Source organism: Juglans microcarpa x Juglans regia, chromosome 1D, assembly GCF_004785595.1.
Source record: "Juglans microcarpa x Juglans regia isolate MS1-56 chromosome 1D, Jm3101_v1.0, whole genome shotgun sequence".
NCBI lineage: Eukaryota > Viridiplantae > Streptophyta > Magnoliopsida > Fagales > Juglandaceae > Juglans > Juglans microcarpa x Juglans regia.
The window spans coordinates 20,417,657-20,438,510 of record NC_054594.1 but is presented as its reverse complement, the minus strand read 5'-3'; the positions used below and the strand labels follow the sequence as shown (position 1 = coordinate 20,438,510).

The 20,854-nt window shown below is 39.3% G+C and overlaps 3 protein-coding genes across 6 annotated transcripts; 2 read left to right on the top strand and 1 right to left on the bottom strand.

Annotated features, from left to right (window-relative positions):
- Positions 1 to 3,319: 3,319 nt before the first annotated feature.
- Positions 3,320 to 6,128, top strand: LOC121265817 (receptor like protein kinase S.2). The gene has a single exon (XM_041169482.1). The coding sequence runs from the start codon at positions 3,422 to 3,424 to the stop codon at positions 5,903 to 5,905; it is 2,484 nt and encodes an 827-aa protein (XP_041025416.1). The 5' UTR covers positions 3,320 to 3,421; the 3' UTR covers positions 5,906 to 6,128.
- A 44-nt stretch (positions 6,129 to 6,172) lies between these two features.
- On the bottom strand, positions 6,173 to 11,255 carry LOC121265823 (probable calcium-binding protein CML22). 4 transcript variants are annotated; one of them, XM_041169500.1, is made up of 4 exons: positions 11,121 to 11,255; positions 6,889 to 7,409; positions 6,601 to 6,775; positions 6,173 to 6,487 (listed from the first exon to the last, which is right to left on the bottom strand). In XM_041169500.1, exons 2-4 carry the CDS (start codon positions 7,015 to 7,017, stop codon positions 6,375 to 6,377), a joined length of 417 nt encoding a protein of 138 aa, XP_041025434.1. In that variant the 5' UTR covers positions 7,018 to 7,409; positions 11,121 to 11,255; the 3' UTR covers positions 6,173 to 6,374. The 4 variants fall into 4 exon arrangements, with proteins under 4 accessions (XP_041025434.1, XP_041025437.1, XP_041025426.1 ...); XM_041169503.1 differs by lacking the exon at positions 11,121 to 11,255 and adding an exon at positions 10,762 to 11,114; XM_041169492.1 differs by lacking the exon at positions 11,121 to 11,255 and adding an exon at positions 9,391 to 9,440.
- A 1,491-nt stretch (positions 11,256 to 12,746) lies between these two features.
- LOC121239726 lies at positions 12,747 to 13,868 on the top strand. Its single transcript, XM_041137064.1, has 2 exons — positions 12,747 to 12,877; positions 13,271 to 13,868. Exons 1-2 carry the CDS (start codon positions 12,747 to 12,749, stop codon positions 13,866 to 13,868), a joined length of 729 nt encoding a protein of 242 aa, XP_040992998.1.
- The last annotated feature ends 6,986 nt before the right edge of the window (positions 13,869 to 20,854 follow it).

Genomic DNA, 20,854 nt, shown 5'->3' with positions numbered 1-20,854 from the left:
AAGAAAAAAGAGTAATTCGATCAAGAAACTTCAAAATTCTTTTAAACTCCAGCAAGTTTTAGCCTCTGTTTGGATATAAAAATACTATCAATTCATTTAATCACATTTCATCTCATCATTATAAATTTTTCAAATTCTTATACAAAATATAATAAATAATTTAACTCTTTCAAAATTTAAAATAATAATAATATTAAAAAATAATATTTTAATAATAATTTATTCAACTCGTTTAAAACTATCTCATCTCACTGGTCAAAAAAATTTAGCAGTCAATATCCCAAAGAAAGGTCCCCCAACCCCTTCAAAGAGACAACACAAAATTAACCACAAAGAATCCCAACCTTTGCATGAATATCAACGCACGAGACTTCACACTTCACAAATCATGCACAGGTTGAGATAACAATCTTTCAAATGCATTAATTTTCATGAGATGTGGACATTGTTGTTGTTCTCAGGACCATTGCCCAAAAAGGGACCAAATGATCAATAGCGGTCGTGCACCACTCTCATAATAAGTCATGTTTGGTGATACATACATTAATGTTTTTGAAAAGTTTTTGAACTCTCAATTCAAATATCTCTACACTAAATTTTGAAACATTCAAGATTGGTTCGATTATACAAAATTAAAATATCTTTTCTCATCTCATCTCATATAATTATTATAATTTTTTCAAATTTTTATATAAAATATAATAAACAATTTAATTTTTTTCAAATCTCAAAACAAAAATTATATGAAAAAATTATATTATAACAATATTTTATTAAACTTTCAACAAAACATCTCATCTAAATTGCAAATATCCTACTTCGATTTTCGTAACAAGCAAAAAAATAAAACAATTTTTTACATGACTCAACAAAATCTCACAAAAATTCTTTTGGAGTAATATTACATATAGTTGTAGAATACGCAAGGGCCACACAATCCTTTTGAAAAAGAGTAAAATTTATTATTAAAAAATTAATATTTTTTTTATGTAGATCTCGTATTTACTCAATATTTTCAAATAAATTACACAGCACTTATGCACTCGACCACGACTACAAATATAATTTCACATTCTTTCCATGCATGCTTATTTTTTATGGACACCACATTTTCAAACTCCGAAGAAAAACACCTCTAAATTAAAAAAACTTTCTCAATCCAAACATTAAAAAAAGCAAAAAAATCTTACATCCAAAACATTTTAAAATCTTTTAACTAGGTTTTGTCTACAAAATTACACAATCGGATGTCAATGCTCCAAAGACAAAATCATGCATAAAAAAATTAATGGAAAGTAAAGTAGGCGACCCATTCAACCAACCCAAACTAACAAGAACCACATGAACATTATCAAAAGTTTTCCCCCCAAACCGAACCCAATCCCCTCCAAACGCATTCATATTTCTTGCCGCCATGCACAAGCCCTATTAAATGAAGTGGTCCCATAATCAGCGTCCAACTGCGCCCTGATTTACACTTGGGGCCCCATCTCTTCTCAATTGTGGTTGCGATGTTATCTTCTCAGACCTTTTTTTGGAGAAATTCTTCACTTAACAAGGAACTTGGAGCTTTATTCATGTGAGGTCTCATATGATATAAATAACAATAGATGATATATATAATTTTATATTATTTAGAAATAAAAAAATTTTATTTTTTATAAGATTTTAATGAGATTTTAATTACATTATTGATTAGTTATTTTGAAATATAAGTCATATAATTTAAACCTTCTGTTAGGACGTTACAATTCCCATCTCTTTTTTTTTTCTTTTTTAAATTTCTCCGAACTTTTTTGCAAAACAGAAAAAGATCAAATGAAATTGATAGATTTAGCGTAAAATATGTGGTATTTTGATCGTATCACATTATGTCCACCAATAAAAAAATTAGATCGTTTATATTCAAGTGATCTAGTATGTAACACATCATTTATTATGAGACTTATTATATTCGTAAAAAAATCAAAATATAAATACTTTTTAATAAATGATCATAATATCTCATTTTATATTAGAATTTATTTGGATAGTAAGATGGAATGATTTTAAATGAGTTGAATAAAATATTATTTTTTAATATTATTATTATTATTATTTTAAAATTTAAAAAAGATTAAATTATTTATTATATTTTTGTAAAAATTTTAAAAATTATAATAATAAGATAAAATAAATAAGATTGTTTGTATATCTTATCTATTTTACTTAAAGAGGATCCTTATCCTGTGAAAACGGTGGTGACGTTTAACGTCACATAGATGTTAATGACTTGGATGTCATCATGTCATCCACTCACATTATCAATCAGACCCGAAGTTTACACAATTCTGTACAGACCAGCTCGAACCGACAAAAGAATCACAGGGAGCAATAAAGCCCAGATGAGTTGGGAAAACCTGAAGCCAACCTAGAAGTTCACATCCCTTTGAGAATCTGACCCTCAAAACTTACGCATGGCCCAGTAAATGACACTTCATTTTTATCACATCTGGAAACCAATCTATGTAGTTTGAGCAGTCCTCCGACAAACCCTTTAAGACGAATGACGTACTTCAAATGCTATATCATAGCCAAAGTACTGTAGCCGGATTCGCATGGCTCTCAGTCTTCGAAACGATGATTACATTTCGTTTAGTTACTCAATTCATTTTTAACTCATTATTATAATTTTTTAAATTTTAACATAAATTATAATAAATAATTCATTTTTTTTAAATCTTAAAATAATAATAATATTAAAAAATAATATTCTAATAATATTTTATCATCTTAACTCAACTTAATTCAATTTAATTTAACTCATTTCAACGTCCAAACACAAGCTTAGAATTCGAAACCTCCTCTCCTAAATTTATCGTAAAAAAAAAAAAAAAAAAAAAATCCCTATATCATAAATAGTGAGACATTTAATGGTTTTTGATGATTTTTTTTTTTTTTTTAACATCTATATGACATAATCAAAAAGCGTAGAACTTTGACTTTAGATTCTTAGAAGATATAGCTCTAATTTTCTAGACTGAAAATTTGGACAGTTCTAGTCTTCTAGATATCACGGTCCAAGGAACTTGTGTTTTCCAGCTCGCACCTCCAGGGTTTGCCGCGTATGAATGATGAGCATTCCTTGTGTAAATACTGGAATTTTATGCATCTTCCAGAGGCAGGGCCGCAGGAAGAAGATTAATAATGATGACATCATGGGGAGTAGGTTCCAACTTGGCGGATTGATAGCTTAGAATTCAACCATGCAACCTAACCATTGCTTATGACATCATATATAGAGGGTAGGTCCCAACTTGGCCGGTTGATAAAAGGCATTTAAAGCATCATACAATACTCGTATACGATTTTGAAAAGCTTCCTCAAAACCTCCATTCATGTACTGCTAAAGCTATTCGAGCCATCATCTAGCACCAGTACCATGCAGCTCAAACACCTATGCCTCATTTTACCGGCAGGGTTCAAAGAAATCAATCCGGTTGATGATGAACAAGTCCGTAAACCCGCAAAGGAAGTCGAGAAAGATGCCTATCGTGGCTGCGGCAACCACGTTCTTGCTTTGATCCGTGATTTGCTGTGCAGGGTTTATGACTCAAAGTGGATCAACTTTTGTCACCATGGCAGGCGGAGGAAACAACAATCTGCAGTGTTTCACGACACAGATGGGATACAACTTTCGGACAAGGTCGGGGCAGATAATCCAAGGATCTTTAGCTTTGCTGAGCTTTATATAGGGTCTAAGGGGTTTAGTGAGGATGAAGTACTAGGCAGTGGAGGTTTTGGCAAGGTGTATAGAGCAGTTCTACCCAGTGATGGAACTGTGGTTGCTGTTAAATGCTTGGCAGAGAGAGGGGAGCGGTTTGAGAAGACTTTCGTGGCTGAGTTGGTGGCTGTGGCTCACCTCCGCCACAGGAACCTTGTCCGGTTGCGAGGATGGTGCATTCATGAGGACCAGTTGCTATTGGTTTACGACTATATGCCCAACAGGAGCCTCGACCGCATACTTTTTAGAAGACCGGAAAATATGGGGTCAGCACCTCTCAGTTGGGAGAGGCGGAGGAACATAGTCAGAGGCCTGGCAGCTGCACTTTTCTATCTTCACGAACAGTTGGAAACTCAAATTATTCACCGGGATGTGAAGACAAGTAATGTGATGCTCGACTCCCATTACAATGCCCGGCTTGGTGATTTTGGCCTGGCAAGGTGGTTAGAACATGAACTCGAGTACCAATCCAGCAGACCCTCAACCCAAAATCATGACCAGTTTCGGCTGGCAGAGACAACAAGAATTGGTGGCACGATTGGATATCTACCTCCCGAGAGCTTCCAAAAACGAAGTGTTGCAACAGCAAAATCCGACGTTTTCAGCTTTGGGATTGTTGTTTTGGAGGTGGTGTCAGGTCGACGTGCAGTAGATCTCACACATACAGATGATCAGATAGTTCTACTTGACTGGATCCGAAGGCTGTCTGAGGAAGGAAAGCTTCTGCAAGCAGGGGATTCTCGGCTGCCAGATGGGTCTTACAAACTTTCAGATATGGAGCTCTTGACTCATCTTGCACTCCTCTGCACACTCCACAACCCAGAATCACGGCCAAACATGAGGTGGGTTGTGGAAACACTTTCAGGCAACATTTCAGGTAAGCTGCCAGCTCTCCCATCATTCCGGTCCCACCCTCTATACATCTCTTTATCCTCCCCTACAAACACTAGCACAAGCAATTCTACCACCACCAGGTCCATGACACCTAGTACTAGCACAACTGCCACATCTGCGTCATCGCACTATGTGACAGCCACCGGAGAAACCATATATGCAACTGCTGAATGTGAAAACAGAAATACAAATTCTTTGGACAGCATATATCAGCGATCAAAAAAATTTCCCTTGGTAGAGACTCCTCGAGAAATATCATTCAAGGAAATCGTTTCCGCTACTAATAATTTCTCTGAATCCCAAAGGGTAGCAGAGCTGGACTTTGGAACTGCCTACCATGGCTTCCTGGACAACCATCACCATGTCCTGGTGAAGCGGCTTGGTATGAAGACATGTCCTGCACTGCGAGCAAGATTCTCAAATGAACTCCAGAATTTAGGAAGGCTTCGCCACCGGAACTTGGTACAACTCCGTGGGTGGTGCACTGAGCAAGGGGAGATGCTAGTTGTCTACGATTACTCAGCAAATCGCCTTCTAAGTCATCTGCTTTTCCATCATGTTCATAGATTTGACCACTCTATCCTGCAGTGGCGTCACAGATACAACATAATCAGATCGCTTGCTTCTGCCATTCTTTATCTTCATGAGGAATGGGATGAACAAGTTATCCACAGAAACATTACCTCATCCGCCGTTATTATTGATCCAGACATGAACCCAAGACTTGGTTGTTTTGCCCTAGCCGAATTCTTGACACGAAATGAACATGGGAATCATGTAACTGCTGACTCAAGCAGATCAGTTTGTGGGATATTCGGTTATATGTCACCAGAGTATATAGAATCGGGTCAAGCAACTCCCATGGCAGACGTCTACAGCTTTGGCATTGTGGTGCTTGAGGTGGTTAGTGGACAGATGGCGGTGGACTTTAGGCGGCCGGAGGTTCTATTGGTGAAGTGGGTCCTTGAATTTGAGGCACGGAGAAGACCATTTGAAGAACTGGCTGATATAAGGTTGAATGAAGAGTACAATCACAAAGAACTTATGAGATTGGTAAAACTAGGAATTGCCTGCACAAGCTCCAACCCACAATTAAGACCTAGCATGAGGCAAATAACAAGTATACTTAATGGGAATGACGACTGCTTTGTGAGTGCAGGGCAAAGAGAGAGCAGGGAAGAATGGAAAGAAAGAAATGCAAGCTCTGTGTCATTAATCAACAGGATCCAAGCTCTAGGAATACAATGATAGTCAACGAAGTAACATTAAGGAGTGAAAATAGATAGTGTTAACTGGATTCTGATAGCTGAGGAAGTTTCTATGTGGCTTTTGTTTCTATAATTATTTTGCCCACAGTTTCATTTTTAAGCTTTTTGTACACTGTTTAGGCAGATTTTGTTTACAACCAAAAAGAAGCATGTCTTCTTATGTACCTTTTGTGATAATGTAGCGTGCTCTAGTTATATCTAAACGTCTGCAATATCCATTTCAAAGAACAATAGATTTACAGAAATCTAACAAAATAAACATCAATATATATCATTGTAATTTATAAAACGGCATAAAGTTCAAACACCTAAAAAGAAATCTTAAATGATGAAGACTAGAGACAATATTTAAGTCTTTACATATTTGAGAGGCTTTAGAAATATACGCAAATGTAATCTGACCTCATCAGTCTTTACATCCTGTTAATTTCAACCTGTCCTCTTTTTGTTTAAGTTCCTGTATGAGGCACTTCTTCATCCGTGTCAATCCCAACCCAATTGATGAAAGCAAAGAGGAACTCCCTGAAACTGACCTTCCCATTGCTGTCCCAGTCCATTTCTTCTGCATTAATTCAAACAGAAAAAAACATAAAAAGTAAGAATACAATATTGAGGCGAAGAATAGAAAAACAAATAAAACAAAAGCCAAAGTATAGCCAGTGAAGCAATTTATACTGAATCGTGTCCGGGTTATGTGTGAAGGAGATTTCTCCCGAGGAGAGGGATCTTTAAATGCCTTGACCATGTCACTCTTATTCAGCTTTCCATCTCCATTCTTATTGAGAAACAAGAATACTTCAATTATGGTATCAAACGTTGCTTCAAGCTGTGGTGAGCCCAACCTTGACGTCTGAAAAAAAAAAAAATCCAAAGCACTTACATATATTGTTCAGCACAAAATTCCCAACCACATGCTTTGTTCTAAGAAAACCAAAAGGATCAATAGAAGCGTATTGTGAATACAGTATGGGAGGAAGAAGGCCCCTTCAGGAGATAGATAAGACAAAGAAGAACGATAAACTCGTTGAATTGTATCCCTTCACTGCCATCAATGTCGCATGAACGGAAAAGATCCTCAACCTCCCCCTCCATCAGATGGAGTTGCAGTTTCTGTAAGCATTTATTTAGTTCATCTCTGTCAATTGTTCCACTAGAGTCTTCATCTATGAGAGAGAAAGAAAGAGAGTTACTTTACAATAGACATTAATGATAACAACTTGAAAGGGGGAAGAGCTTTGGAAATGGGAATCAACCCAGTCTTACTCTTATATTTTTCAAACCATCTCTTAGCTGAGGGAACTTCATAATTATGCTGTCAATTGACTTGAAATTATGATGTCCTGAGGAGCCTTTTTTGGCCTCAACCATTTTCCTTTCGAGCTTCGCATCCAATCTCTTCTACTTGTTTGGTGAACGAAAACGGCAAAGCATGCTTCCTAGTTTGATGGATAAAGACTTCAGACAAAGCCAGGGGTGAGATGTTCCTTTAAATGAGACAAAATGAGGAATCAATTCAAGCTCAACAATCAACATATACCCAGATCATGTCTGCATGTCTTACATCTTAGTTGTTCTGTCAGTTACATAACATGAAATTAACCACATTATATAACCATATAATGTTTTCAGTCATCACACAAATTCGAGCAAGAATCAAAACGCTGACAGATTATTCAAGCTTCCGACAATATCAGTACCATTGTCTGGCATTACAATGAAGAATGTTTTGATGCAGACGAATTTTTACAATTTGGAAACTGTAATTTTCTATCTTACCTTATGCATGCTCTACCAATCATGCTTACTTCAACATATGGTATCAAAGCCACCTAGCAAGGTCAGCTATGTGTAACAACTTAGGGAAAGCGCCAACCCACATAGGCACTATCATCTAAAAGGACTTGTCAATTTCAAGCTTCCCTATAAGCATTTACAGAGCCCATTTTCACTAAGTAGCCAATGTGGGCTTTAACACCCATGACTACCTCCATAACCTAACCACACTATGTGGCTTATTCATATTCCCAATGTGGCACTGAAGTGCTACGTAATTTGTGAAGAAACATTACAAAAAGACCTATCAAACTTGTGAATTATGATGTTCCATTCACATTAATTGCATAAAAAATATCTAGATATATAAATAAATTCTCTAAAACATCCATTACATCACATCCAGTAATAAATCCTAACTCAATGGATGAGAAGCATGAATCTGGAAGAAAACAAAATGGCGTAGAAACATAGGATATTCTTGTTTCAAAAAGGGTACATGGTTGTTGGTTTTAAGGGAATTTATTTTTACAAGTGTTCCAAAAAGAAGGGTGCACGATTTTAAATCTATTGCATCAGTTTTGACCATGTTATCAGTAAGTGAATTTGTTTGAGAGCTATTGACCAGCACTACAACTTTCCACCCCTTCTCTACATCGAGCAAAGGTTAAAAGAAACTTATTGACCACACGCTTGATATGAATATCTTATAGCTAAGTTCATATTTTGACAAAAATCACAATCATGATACTCTACATCCCTCAATCTTGCTATGAATATGTTGTATGGCTAACCTAACTTACCAACTTGTAAAGTTCTCCATGGAGAGAGTCGTCATACCTGCTACTTTTGTCTATTTTGTCGAGTTTTTCCATATTTTCTATTTATTGCATACATAATTTCTAAAGCATTTCCTTTGTTCTTCTTATTAAGCCACCTTGGCCATTTCTCTAGTAAAGTTTATCGTTTACCCATTCTTGGCAAGCATTATTTTTCACTATTACTCAAAAAACACCCTTGGTTTTATATTCTTTTAATTTTCAAAAGCCCTTTCTCTTTATCTTCTTCCCTCTTGCGAATCTCATCTCTGTCAACATCTGAGCTTTTCTTCTACATTTTTTATTCATTTTCATTTGCGAACCCACCCCCCGCCCGCGCGGGTTCTCCCCATGATGCTATATAACTTTATAACCTACAAAATCTGATATAGAAAACAAGATGTTGATCTAACGTCAAATCTAATATGGAGACATAATCAACAATTTTCTTGGGGTCCTTCAGGTGATGTTGTTCAGAGCAAGCGGCAGCTACTTAGGTGATGCCGAAAAGGGTAATCGACCTCATAGCTTCTTGGAGAGGCATTCGAGGCAATTCTCAAATTGCTTCAATATGGAAAATGGTTCCAATATGTTTATGGTGGTGCATTTGGAGGGAGAGGAATGAAAGAAGTTTTGAAAGATCAAGAGCAGTCAATGGATGAGCTTAGAAACTTATTTTTCAGTACTTTACTCCATTGGTTGATTGTAATTGATTTTCATGGCATGACGTTTCATGAATTCCTTATATCGCTAAATTAGCACACTTAGACATTGCTCATGTATATGTCCCATATACTTGGGCTCTTGCCTACTCTTATGATCAATAAAATCTTGTGCACCAATAAAAAAAATAATGCAAATCCCAGTTGCTTACCAATTCAGTAGGGGATTGGTGCAGAGAACACCAAGGTGCCAACGGGTATGTGCCATTGGTGGTAGGAAGCCATCCTACGATTATAAGTCCAGGTAACTGATCCATTGCTCCTTCTCTGGGATTCACATTAATTACTTTAGTGGTAGGTCTTTAATTATGTTTCATATGCATATAGGTATTACTATTTATTTTCTTGGGACTCTGAGAAAGGGAAACCTTTAGATGCGTGAGAGTCTTGATACACTTTGAAGTCTTTAAACTTATAATGGTATTTATGTTGTATTCTTTTTGTTGCAATTTCCTTGTTCTTCATTTTGGGTTTCTTTTTGCAATAATTTTATTTGAAGATTTAATGGGTAATTGTTTGCTCTCTTTTTTCTCCCTCTCTCCCTCCCATTCCCCTGTAGATAATGATGATGTCTAGCCAAATTAACTAAATAATTATGCATATTATTTTCATTAAGTAATTTTAATAATTCCCACGCAATCCATAGGTGACTAGTTATAATTTATTATGATTTACTTATTGATGATTATGCCATTTATGAAGGTCATGGCCACAGCTGTTAGTCTGGAATATTAAACCACCACAATTCCAACCACTCAAATCTATGAATCTTCCACTGATTCATAATTCAGAAACTTACCTCTATACTCATCAATTGTCCACTGATACATAACTATTAAGTGATCTCACTGTTGTACATGATTTCTCAGTTACTCCTAAATTTTCAACCCAACAATCCTATTGCATGTTGTAAAGAAAAAAGAAGAAAGGGGGAAAAAAGCAAAATACTTGGAAAACAATTAATTTCTTATTGATCAATCTTTTCAAGGCCTAACTCTTTTTGCCTTAAACGATAGGAGGAAATAATCTGTGAAGTAAATATATCTTGGGAAATATGGCAATCATATTTTATGTTTTCTCAACTTAGTGATCACATGATGCAAAAGAAGAAAGATTCAAAAATTACAGTTACAATTTAAAAAAATAATAATAATAATTCGAATTCAGAAGCTTCTGGAGAGAATGAATCATTATATGTGTTTGTGTGTGCATGCACTCCCACAATTAAAACTCAAATCAGTTCAGTCAATAACAAAAAAATACACCCATATGAAAGAAATTATACAACCCCAGGTAAACAACTCAAAAGAAATATGATCACGATTCACGCTCTGTCTTGCAACAGTACTATACAAAAGAACAAAGAAAATATTAAATAGATAATTTAGCCAAATAAACAACAAAAGGACTGGACGATTCCACTGAACAACTATATCTAACCAACTTCACATTAACCCAAACTCATGCACAGCCGAAACCCAAAAAAACAAAAAAAAAAAAGTTTTAAAGATGAGTAATCAAACCCAGGAGTTTTTCTAGCATTCTCACATCTTTCTTTCGGTTTTCAGTATTAGTCTAACATTGGAACAAAATAGTTCATATATTAAGAGCAAAAATGAAAAATTGGCAACTAAGGGAAAAATAGAGAAAGATCACTCACCTGAAGAAACTTTCATGATGTGAAAGAGGGAGAAGCTAGCCGCCAAGAAATAACAAATATACCAAAAATTGGAAGCGCCCAGAAAGCAAAAGAGGAAAGTATAGGTAATTAAAGAGAGAAGAAAAACGGGTGTTCCTATATCTAAAGCAAGTGGAGATGCCACTATTACATTTGACAAGAAGCAGCTCTGAATATGCCTCTCTTTTCAAGGGAACTACTCACCCTTTTTAAGCTTGTCATCGAGACGCCACCATTGAAAGGGCATATACACCCCGCTTGCGTGAGCTTGACTGTAGTTCCACCACCTTTTCATTTTTATGTTTATTTTCGAACGATGGTAGCGTAGGTCCTCCGGTAAGTTTTCAATTGTTTAGCTAAAAACTTGAAAAAGATACTGATAGGCCTACTTCCTACTATTAATTTATTAAGTCTTTTATTTTTTTTATTTTATTTTTACTTTTAAGAAAATAATTGTTAGTAAAATTGTATATTTTTTTAATTTTTTCTTAATAATTAAGGGTGTTAAAAATATACTTAAAAGAAAATAATAATAAAATAAAAATTTTAAATACACTAAAGAATAGTAAAAATGCATTAGGAGGGTAATAAGCCTATTATTATAATTATTAAATTTTTTAGAATTTCTATTGAAAATTTAAAGAAAATCGAAAACAAATGTGATCTCTACGTTTTAAGAAATGATATTTGCAATCATAGAATGCACAAACGATGTGCACTCCTTTTTGAGTAAATATGAGACTCACGTAAAAAATTAGATTTTTAATAGTAGATCCCACTATTTTTCAAAATGATTATATGACGCTTGTATAACTCATAACTGTATTTGACATTACTCATATTTACCATTTTGCTATCCAATATCTTACTCCCGTTTGGATAATGAGTTAAAATGAGATAAGTTGAGATAATTTGTAAATAGTAGTGAAATTGTTGAGTTAAAATGAGATAAGATGATTTTTAAAATTTTGTGTATTTGGAGATAGAAGTAAAATGAAATAGTTTTAAATTTTTGGAGATTTGATAGTTGTGGATACCAGTCATTGCATAGTGTTTATAATGATTGAGTTTTATTTATAAATAAGTAATAATAATTTTAATAAATTACGTACTTAAAAAATCTTCAAATTACATAATTAATATATTTATAAATAAGCATATAATAATACACATTAATATGAATAAATATCTGTGAGCAGTACTATTCCTCCAACTATCCTTCCTCATCAAAGGTCATTGAGACGAGAGCAGCGATACGGATCATGGTGAAAACGTAGTGCAAGGATATTTGGGCCCCTGGTAACCAAGCCCATGACTAAGAAACAGGCCCAAAGCTTTAGCTTAGGGTTGAGAGGGCCACGACCGAATAGCCCATAGCCATGACCACGTGTCAGATAACTCCCAAAGAATAGGAGGTATGATCCACAGTTGGATGCGATCACCTTCGAGAAGATAACTCGTACGAAACAAGAGATATCTTCCTTAGTTAGTAAGTGATCATGAAGAATACGCACACGGAAATGGTAATTAGAGTCAGTTGCCATCACGCCACGTTCATGTCCTCCTATAAATAATCTATGAGAGGTAAAAAACACTTCACTTCATTTTCACATATATTTATTCTCATATTGTGTTACTGTCTTGAGCATCGGAGACTCTCCAGAGTAAATAGTGCCGCCTCTTTATTGTCACTGGTCATCCGTACGGTTGGTGGTGTGAAACACATCATTTACAGTGACGCTATCTGTGGGATCTTTTTACAGACATTAACGTGATTTTTACATGCCAACCGTTACGCGATCACACGTGCACCGGGATCCAGAAACAAGCATGACGGAAGTAGAGACAAAGTTAGCAGAAACAGAAGAAAGGTTGAAACAGATGATGGCAGTTGTCGAGCAACTGCAAAAGGAGAACAAGGAATTGAAACGACAGAAGGATAACCACCTAGCCCAAAACGGGTAGGTTGAAGGAGATGCACACAATGCGGAAGGGGTAAATATCAAAGAGATAGAGAAGAAAAGAATGCACGACAAATTGCACAGTTTGGTTGACAAGTACAAGGAGATGGCAAAAAGGATGGGCGGTTCCTCTTCCGTGGGGTAGCTCCTTACTCGTACAGATCTCCCTTATAGCGAGGAGGTCATGACGGTACCACTACCATCTAAATTTAAAGTGCCTCAAATCAACTTATATGATGGATCTAAGGATTCTGTTGATCACCTCGAAAATTTCAAAGCACATATGACCCTTCACGGTTTCCCCGGAGAGGTGGCTTGTCATGCCTTCCCCCTAACATTGAAGGGGATAGCATGAGGCTGGTTTGGAGCCCTATGCCCCAGATCCATTGGCAGTTTTGAGGAGCTAGTAAAACAGTTTCTCACGCAATTCAAGGCAAGTAGAAGGCGTCATAAGCTAGCTACCTATCTACTGACCATAAAACAAAAGGAGGGAGAGAACCTGAAGGCTTACCTAACACTCTTCAACAAAGAAATGCTTACCATGAACGACCAAGATGAAAAGATTACCTTGGCCACCCTCCTGGGAGGAATCTGGCCCCGAAGCCCGTTGATGGCTGAATTGGCCAGGAGAACTCCATCTACCTGCAGGGAGTTCATGGATCGAGCAGATAACTTCGTGAATGCAGAGGACACATTACAGGCTCTCTTGGAGAAACAGAAGAAGAAAGCAAAACGGGAGAACAAGAACCAGAATAATTCTAAAGACAAAGACAAAGGAACAAACGGTCGAGGCCACCAGGATGATAAACGCAACCGATACACTAGTCACCAGGACCAGGGGCGCCACTTGATCCACAACAACCACAATGTTCAGGAGAACAGCAGGGCAACAAGGAAGGAAGAACACTCACCATGCAAGGGTCAGCGCCACTGCACATATCACCGAACCAACTCCCACTGGACCGAAGATTGCATCACTCTAAAGAAGTGAGTCGAAGAGATGTCTGGAAGTGGGGAGCTTGAAAGGATGTTGGCTGATTACATCAAGCCATGGAGGGAGGAGAATCTCCAACGAGAGCAAAGGCGAAGTAGAAGCCCTAAGCACCAAAAGCGAGAAAGGCAAGGGAGGAATAACTCTCCTCGGCCAAGGAGAGACCAAGAGCAAGCCCCCTTGGAGAGATCCGCACGATAGCGGGCGGCTATGCTGGGGGCGGAGCCACGACATCTAGTAGAAAAGCTCACGCCCGTAGGGCAAGGTATCACAAAGTATATATGGCAAACAAGCCATGCAAATACCACAGGACGGGGGCAAACCCGACCATCTCATTTGGGGATGAGGATTGTGAAGGGATTATGTACCCCCATGATGACGCCTTGGTAGTCACGCTACTGATAGCCAACTACACGACCAGGTGAGTCTTAGTTGACAACGGGAGTTCAGCCAACATCCTGTTTTGGGACGTGTTCACTAGAATGGGTATTAACCCTGACAGACTGCGACCATCACCTTCTCCGCTCAAAGGGTTCTCGAGAGAAGCCGTTCAACCCATTGGCGCTATCATGCTTCCGGTTACAGCGAGGCAAGGCGCCCAATCGGTCACCAGCATGACGGACTTCCTGGTGGTCAAAGCTTCATCCTCCTATAACGTCATATTAGGGCGCCCAACCCTCAACAACTTAAAGGTGGTGACCTCTACTTACTACCTTAAAATGAAGTTCTCAACAGAAACAGGAGTCAGCAAAGTTCGAGGTGAGCAGATACTGGCCTGAGAGTGTTATGTCCAGGAGTTGAAGGCGGGGGCACCGGAAGTCTGTTTGGTGGATAGTTTAGGGGAGCAACCACCACCACTACCTTGGGTAGAAGAGAAACAAGACATAGAAGCCAAAGATAAGGGCAATCTACTACAGGCCGAGGCCAATGAGCATTTGGAGATCGTAAAGTTGCACCCAGACTGCCCAAACGCCACCACAAAGGTCAACACGAAGCTCCCACCGGAATATCGAGAGGCTCTAAAGCAGCTGCTAATCGAACACAGAGATGTGTTCGCTGGAGCCATGAAGACATGACAGGAGTTGACAATACAGTCATAGAGCACAGCCTATGCGTCAGCCTAGAGGCCAAGAAAGTACAGCAGAAAAGGAGGTCGTCCAGCACAGAGAATTGCACGGCCATAGCGAAGGAGATCGACAGGCTTTTAGTGGCGGGTTTCATCAGGGAAGCGCACTACCCCGAATGGCTCTCCAATGTAGTGCTCGTTAAAAAAGTCAATGCTAAATGGAGGATGTGCATGGACTTCACCATCCTCAACAAAGTTTGTCCCAAGGACAGCTTCCCACTCCCTCGAATTGACACCATTGTAGATGCCACCATGGGGCACAAATTTTTAAACTTTATGGACGTCTACTCAAGGCATAATCAGATCAGGATGAATAAAGCAGATGAGGAGAAAACAGTGTTCATAACTTATAGAGGACTTTACTGTTACCGAGTGATGCCCTTCGGGTTGAAGAACGTTGGGGCAACATACCAAAGGTTGGTCAATTGAATTTTCAAGCACCAAATCGGAAAGACCATGGAGGTATACGTAGACGACCTACAGGCGAAGAGCAAGGAAGCCACCCAACACCGAACGGACCTTAGGGAATCCTTCGCAGTGTTACACGAATACAAGATTTGAACCTAGCTAAGTGCGCGTTCGGGGTGAACTCGAGTAAGTTCTTGGGGTTCATAGTCTCAGAGAGGGGAATTGAAGTCAACACTAAGAAGATAGAAGCGATCTTTAACATAGTGCCGCCCTGAACTATCAACGACGCCCAACGACTAGCAGGAAAAGTGGCCGCCTTAAACAGGTTAATGTCGAGGTACACAGATAAATGCTTCACTTTCTTCCGATTCTAAGGACTAAAGCACTAAAGCAGTACCTGACCAATCCGCCCCTGTTGAGGCAAAGTGGCCGCCTTCCAAGAACTAAAGCAATACCTGACCGATCCACCCCTGTTGAGGCAACCTAAGCAGGGGACATCATGTATGTTTACTTGGTGATATCCCCCAATGTTGTGTCCACATTCCTAGTGAACGAAGATGAAGGAATCGGGCGCCAGTCTATTACACCAGTCATGCACTAAGGGTCACCGTGGTCAAGTACCCACGGATGGAGATGCTAGCGTTTGCACTAGTGGTAGCCACCAGAAGGCTGCAATCGTACTTCTAAGCCCACCCAATCAAGGTATTAATAAAACATCCTCTCGGGAGAGTACTACAAAAGCCGAACTCCTCAAGAAGACTAGTTGAGTGGTCAATAGAGCTTAGTGAGATTGAAATCGACTATGCACCAAGAATTGCAATCAAGGGCCAAGCCCTCGCAGATTTCGTCGTCAAGGTTTCCCAGCAGAGGTCACGTCGCCATCCCCCGGCCAAGCCTGGACAGTCTTTGTCGACGGCTCCACCTGCCTATTAGGGGGAGGCATTAGGATTCATATCATCACAGAAGCGGGTCGAGAGCATCACTATATGGCAACGCTCACATTCAAGACCACCAATAATGAGGCAGAGTATGAAACCTTAATAGCAAGACTATCCGCCGCCAAGGCGCTTGGCGCCAGGCAAGTCATAGTAAAAGTTGATTCTCGGATAGTGGTGAACCAGGTAACACGGGCCTACGCCACCAAAGGGGAGAAGCAAAAGAAGTATCTCGAGCAGGTACTCGCGCTTCGCGACCAGTTCGAGTACTTTTCCACAGTTCAAGTTCCAAAGGCAGACAAATTCAGTGGCAAACAGGTTGGCGAGAGCGGCATCAGCAAAGGATGACACAGAACTGCCATGGGAGGTACAGAAGAGTTGATTGAGGTACTAGCCATTGGGATCCCAGTAACACATGTGGGCCTCGGAACACCAGAGTGGGCCAATGAAATAGCAAACTACCTAGAAATAGGGAAGCTCCCCGAAGGCAAGGAGGCGACAAGGAAAGTCAAGAGAAAGGCAGCGTGGTTTGTCAAAATCAGCTACATTTTGTACAAGAAGGGTTTCACAACCCCTTACTAAGGTGTATCTCACCCGAAGAAGCGCAGTACATCCTCTCAGAAATACACGAAGGCGTCTATAGTAACCATTCAGGGGGAAAAGCCTTGGCAAGAAAAGCCCTAAGGACAAGGTACTATTGGCCTAACGCCCTCAAAGATGCCAAACAGTTTACCTAAAGATGTACGCAATGTCAAGCGTACACCCCAGTCCCGCACTGCCCACCAAAAAAATATCCTCCATCACCACCCCATGGCCCTTCACCCAATGGGGGGTCGACTTTGTAGAACTGTTCCCACCAAGAAAGGGCAGGGTGAAACACATGATAGTGGCAGTAGATTACTTTACGAAATGGGCGAAAGTAGAAGCTCTAGCCACCATAACAGTTAAAGCCGTCACCAGGTTCTTATGGAAAAGTGTCGTGTGCAGATTTGGGATCCCCAACACTATAATCTCCGACAACGAAAAGCAGCTCGATTCAGAGCATTATAGGGCGTGGTGCAAGGAACTTGAGATAAAGGTGAGATATTTATCGCCCAGGCACCCTCAAGCAAATGGATAAGCAGAATCAATAAATAAGTCTCTACTCGGGATTTTGCAAAAGAAACTGGGCAACCAAAAAGGCAAGTGAGTAGAAGAGCTCCCAGGAGTCTTCTGAGCCTATAAAACTTCGGTGAAATCCCAACAGGGGAGACACCTTTCACTTTGGCATTTGGAAGTAAAGCAGTTGCCCCCATGGAGGTTGGCTTGCCCACATACCGGACCAACCACTTCGACCAAGCGGAGAATGACCAGGCTCTCAAAGAGCAACTAGACCTACTCGAAGAAGTAAGAGAGGAAGCGAAAGTCTAAAATATCCTCAGTAAGAGCAAAGCCAAACAATACTTCAACAAGTGGGTCAAACCTAGATCGTTCAAGGTTGGTGACCTGGTCCTGAGAGAAACAAAGGTCACAACCCAAGATGAAGGGAAGCTCGGCCCACGGTGGGAATGGTTCTACGTAGTAGCTGCCAGCAACCGTCCAGGGTCATACCGGCTCAAAGACAGCAAAGGAAATGAGCTACAACACCCATGGAATGCCGAACACCTAAAAAGGTTTTACCCATAAAAAGTTTATTTTCCTATGCATTTATTTTAAAGACAATTTTTTCTTTTCGAAATGTACATTTTGATGGAACTCAAGGCAATAAAAACGGGTAAGCATTTGGCCCATTACAATTCAAAACGGACGTGGAGGTCAGAAGACCCCATGACCCTTTCAACAATTAGCCACCAAATATCAAGTTATACACTCGTGGTGCAACCAAAACGGGCACACAAGTCAGAAAACCCCACACCCTCTCAACAATTAGCCACCAATGGTAGAGTTATATACTCGCAGTGTAACCAAAATGAGCGTAGAGGTCAGAAGACCCCACAAGTCGTCATTCAAACTAGATAGTAGAGCAAGGTAAAAAGACGTGGAGGATTGAGGCTAAAATCCAATCTAGGAAACTCACAGAAACCAAGCACCCAAGGAGCAAAAGCAAAACTACATGGAGTAACAAAGCAGGACAATTGTTTAGAACCAATCTAAAAGTTACCACCCAAAAGTTACACGCAAAAACAAAAGGCCAATTCGAGGGCCAAAAAAATAAATTGTCCAGATACAAGATCCAAAGAATACGAATGACCTAGAGGAGGGCAGTAACTACAAAAAGCCCAAAACAGGGGCCCAACACTCATCACAAACAAATGAAAAATTCACTCTGGCAACAGGGGACGTGGGAAGGCGTTAGGCATCGCATTGCGACCCAAGGCATCTGCATACTGGACTGCAGCAGCATCTGGTTCGAACTCCTTCAAAAACTCCTCAAAACAAGCCAAGGATTGGCCAACAAATGCGCTTGCAAACGATTCAGTCCCGCCCCGTACCCGTATCCAAAATCCTGGTCTCGAATGGCCTTGGCGGTGGACAGTTGAGGGTGCATATGAACAATCTTATTGTTTGCAGAAACCAGCTTGGACTCCAACCTTTCCTGCGCCCACTATAGCTCTTTCATTTGCGCAACCAACTTGACCACATTCGCCAGCGTTTGGTCTTGGCGAGCGTCTACCGCTTCACTCTCCTTTTTGTACTTATTATATCTGGCCTGCGCATGTGACAAGTCCACTTGCAGCTCGGCTATCTTCGTGTCCTTATCACAGCGCTCCTTCCAGAACGCCTCTTTCTTCTGAGCCAACTCCTTAGTCACTTTCTCGCGCTTCTGTTTAGTGAAAGCCAAGGCTGCAACCGCATCTTGACATTTTCTTTCAGAATTAGCTCGGGATCTGTAGCGCCCGTCCTTGTGGTGGGATTTTTTATAAAATGATTTTAGAAATGACGACGGGAATTACCGTCCGATTTAAAACTTTTTACTTACATACCCAGGGTGCGAGACTCTACGTTATAAAATAAAATGTGTTTTGAGAATAAAAGAGATTTATAGTGGAAAATATAAATCTTTAAATAAAAAGGCCTCTCATACAATTAAAACTTCATGCCTAGACTTCCATGCTTTTTCCCTTGGGCCGTGTCCGTCCTGACGCATACTGCTCATTGGGTTCCTGTGGGGGGAGGGGCATACATAAAAACTAAAATGAGTTGATGACTCGTAAGCATTACTTCATACAATTAAAATATACTAACATAGGTTTTCATTCATGCATTCATCATTCTACATATACTATACGTACATGCATACATGCATTCTTTGAAAACATCATTGGACGGAATTTTTTTTTTAAAATGGACGGGATTTTTCTTTAAAAAGGGATTTCTTTTCGTAAAACGTGTCTCCCGTCAGTGTCTTCACTTCTTCAAGAGTGTGATGCCTTCATACATTCATTCTTATCACTTTCATTGGCCAGTACACACTGTTACGCTCCTTGTGTTGGGGTTAGCAGTCTTCTTTTAGACCCGAACTCCGCTCGTGGCCATGGGTTAGGAATCCCTTTTCAGTCAGGGGGCAGCACTGGGTGCACTACCAGTACTACTTACCCGGCATTGCAATCTGCCCATTCATTGGTACCATTTCCATTCATTCATGTAGCCGTCACGTATTTTCATACAGTAAACGTTCATTTCATTCAGTCATTTCTTTTTAGTTTAGTCATTTTCATTTAGCAGTTCTTTCATGGGAAAACATCATTTAAAAGCATGGGCTGAAACATCGTCTTTCATGGCATCAATAAGCATCAATTCATGGCATCCATAAAAGCATCAGTTCATAGAGACATTTTAAAACAACATACATAAAAACCTCAACATTTCTTTTCTTAAAAAATACATACAATAGATACAGCGTATAGTCATTCATTCATGTGCGTACAATTAATACTTTTGAGTGCATAAAAAAGGGCTACCAAGGAAGGGTCGTACATACTTATACCTTTGAACACTTAGCATGCTTTCGTAAAAATATTGTTTCGTAAGGCATCATAAAAGAAAAACGTATCGTTTTCATTTTTGTATATTTTAGAAAACTCTATAAGAGTATAAACATAATACTTACCTAGACTCTATGCTACTTTCATATCATGCAGTCCGTTCATGTGCGTGTTAGATGGCAACATACATGCATACACATAACCTTGACGTCATTCTCTATCTAATGCATAAGCAACTTAAACTAGAAATAAAGTTATACTTCACTTGGAACACTCTCCTTCTATCTCGTACTCTTACTTGCCCTTTACTATGCTAAAACTTTCGGGGTTCTCCTTACGGTCACTATCTCTTCCAAACTCGACGTTCTACTTTGAGTGCTCACCCACTAAAGTGAACCCATGATTCATATTAGGATTTAGACACTAGGACCTTCGTCTTACTCTTTCTGTTAACCACATTCGGATGTATGATTCCGACCGACGTAATCATGCATCCCAATCCTAGACAATACACCTGTCACTGCCTTCGTGCACCTTAACCCATACTAAATC

Bases quoted from the DNA above. Each gene is read 5' to 3' on its own strand.
- LOC121265817 (XM_041169482.1), top strand. From the start codon at position 3,422: ATGCAGCTCAAACACCTATGCCTCATTTTACCGGCAGGGTTCAAAGAA.
- LOC121265823 (XM_041169500.1), bottom strand. From the start codon at position 7,017: ATGGAGGGGGAGGTTGAGGATCTTTTCCGTTCATGCGACATTGATGGC. The intron at 6,776-6,888 runs GTATTCACAATA...TTTTTTTTTCAG, and splicing joins GGCCTTCTTCCTCCCATACT to ACGTCAAGGTTGGGCTCACC. The intron at 6,488-6,600 runs GTATAAATTGCT...GAATTAATGCAG, and splicing joins CATAACCCGGACACGATTCA to AAGAAATGGACTGGGACAGC.
- LOC121239726 (XM_041137064.1), top strand. From the start codon at position 12,747: ATGACGGAAGTAGAGACAAAGTTAGCAGAAACAGAAGAAAGGTTGAAA. The intron at 12,878-13,270 runs GTAGGTTGAAGG...ATCCATTGGCAG, and splicing joins AACCACCTAGCCCAAAACGG to TTTTGAGGAGCTAGTAAAAC.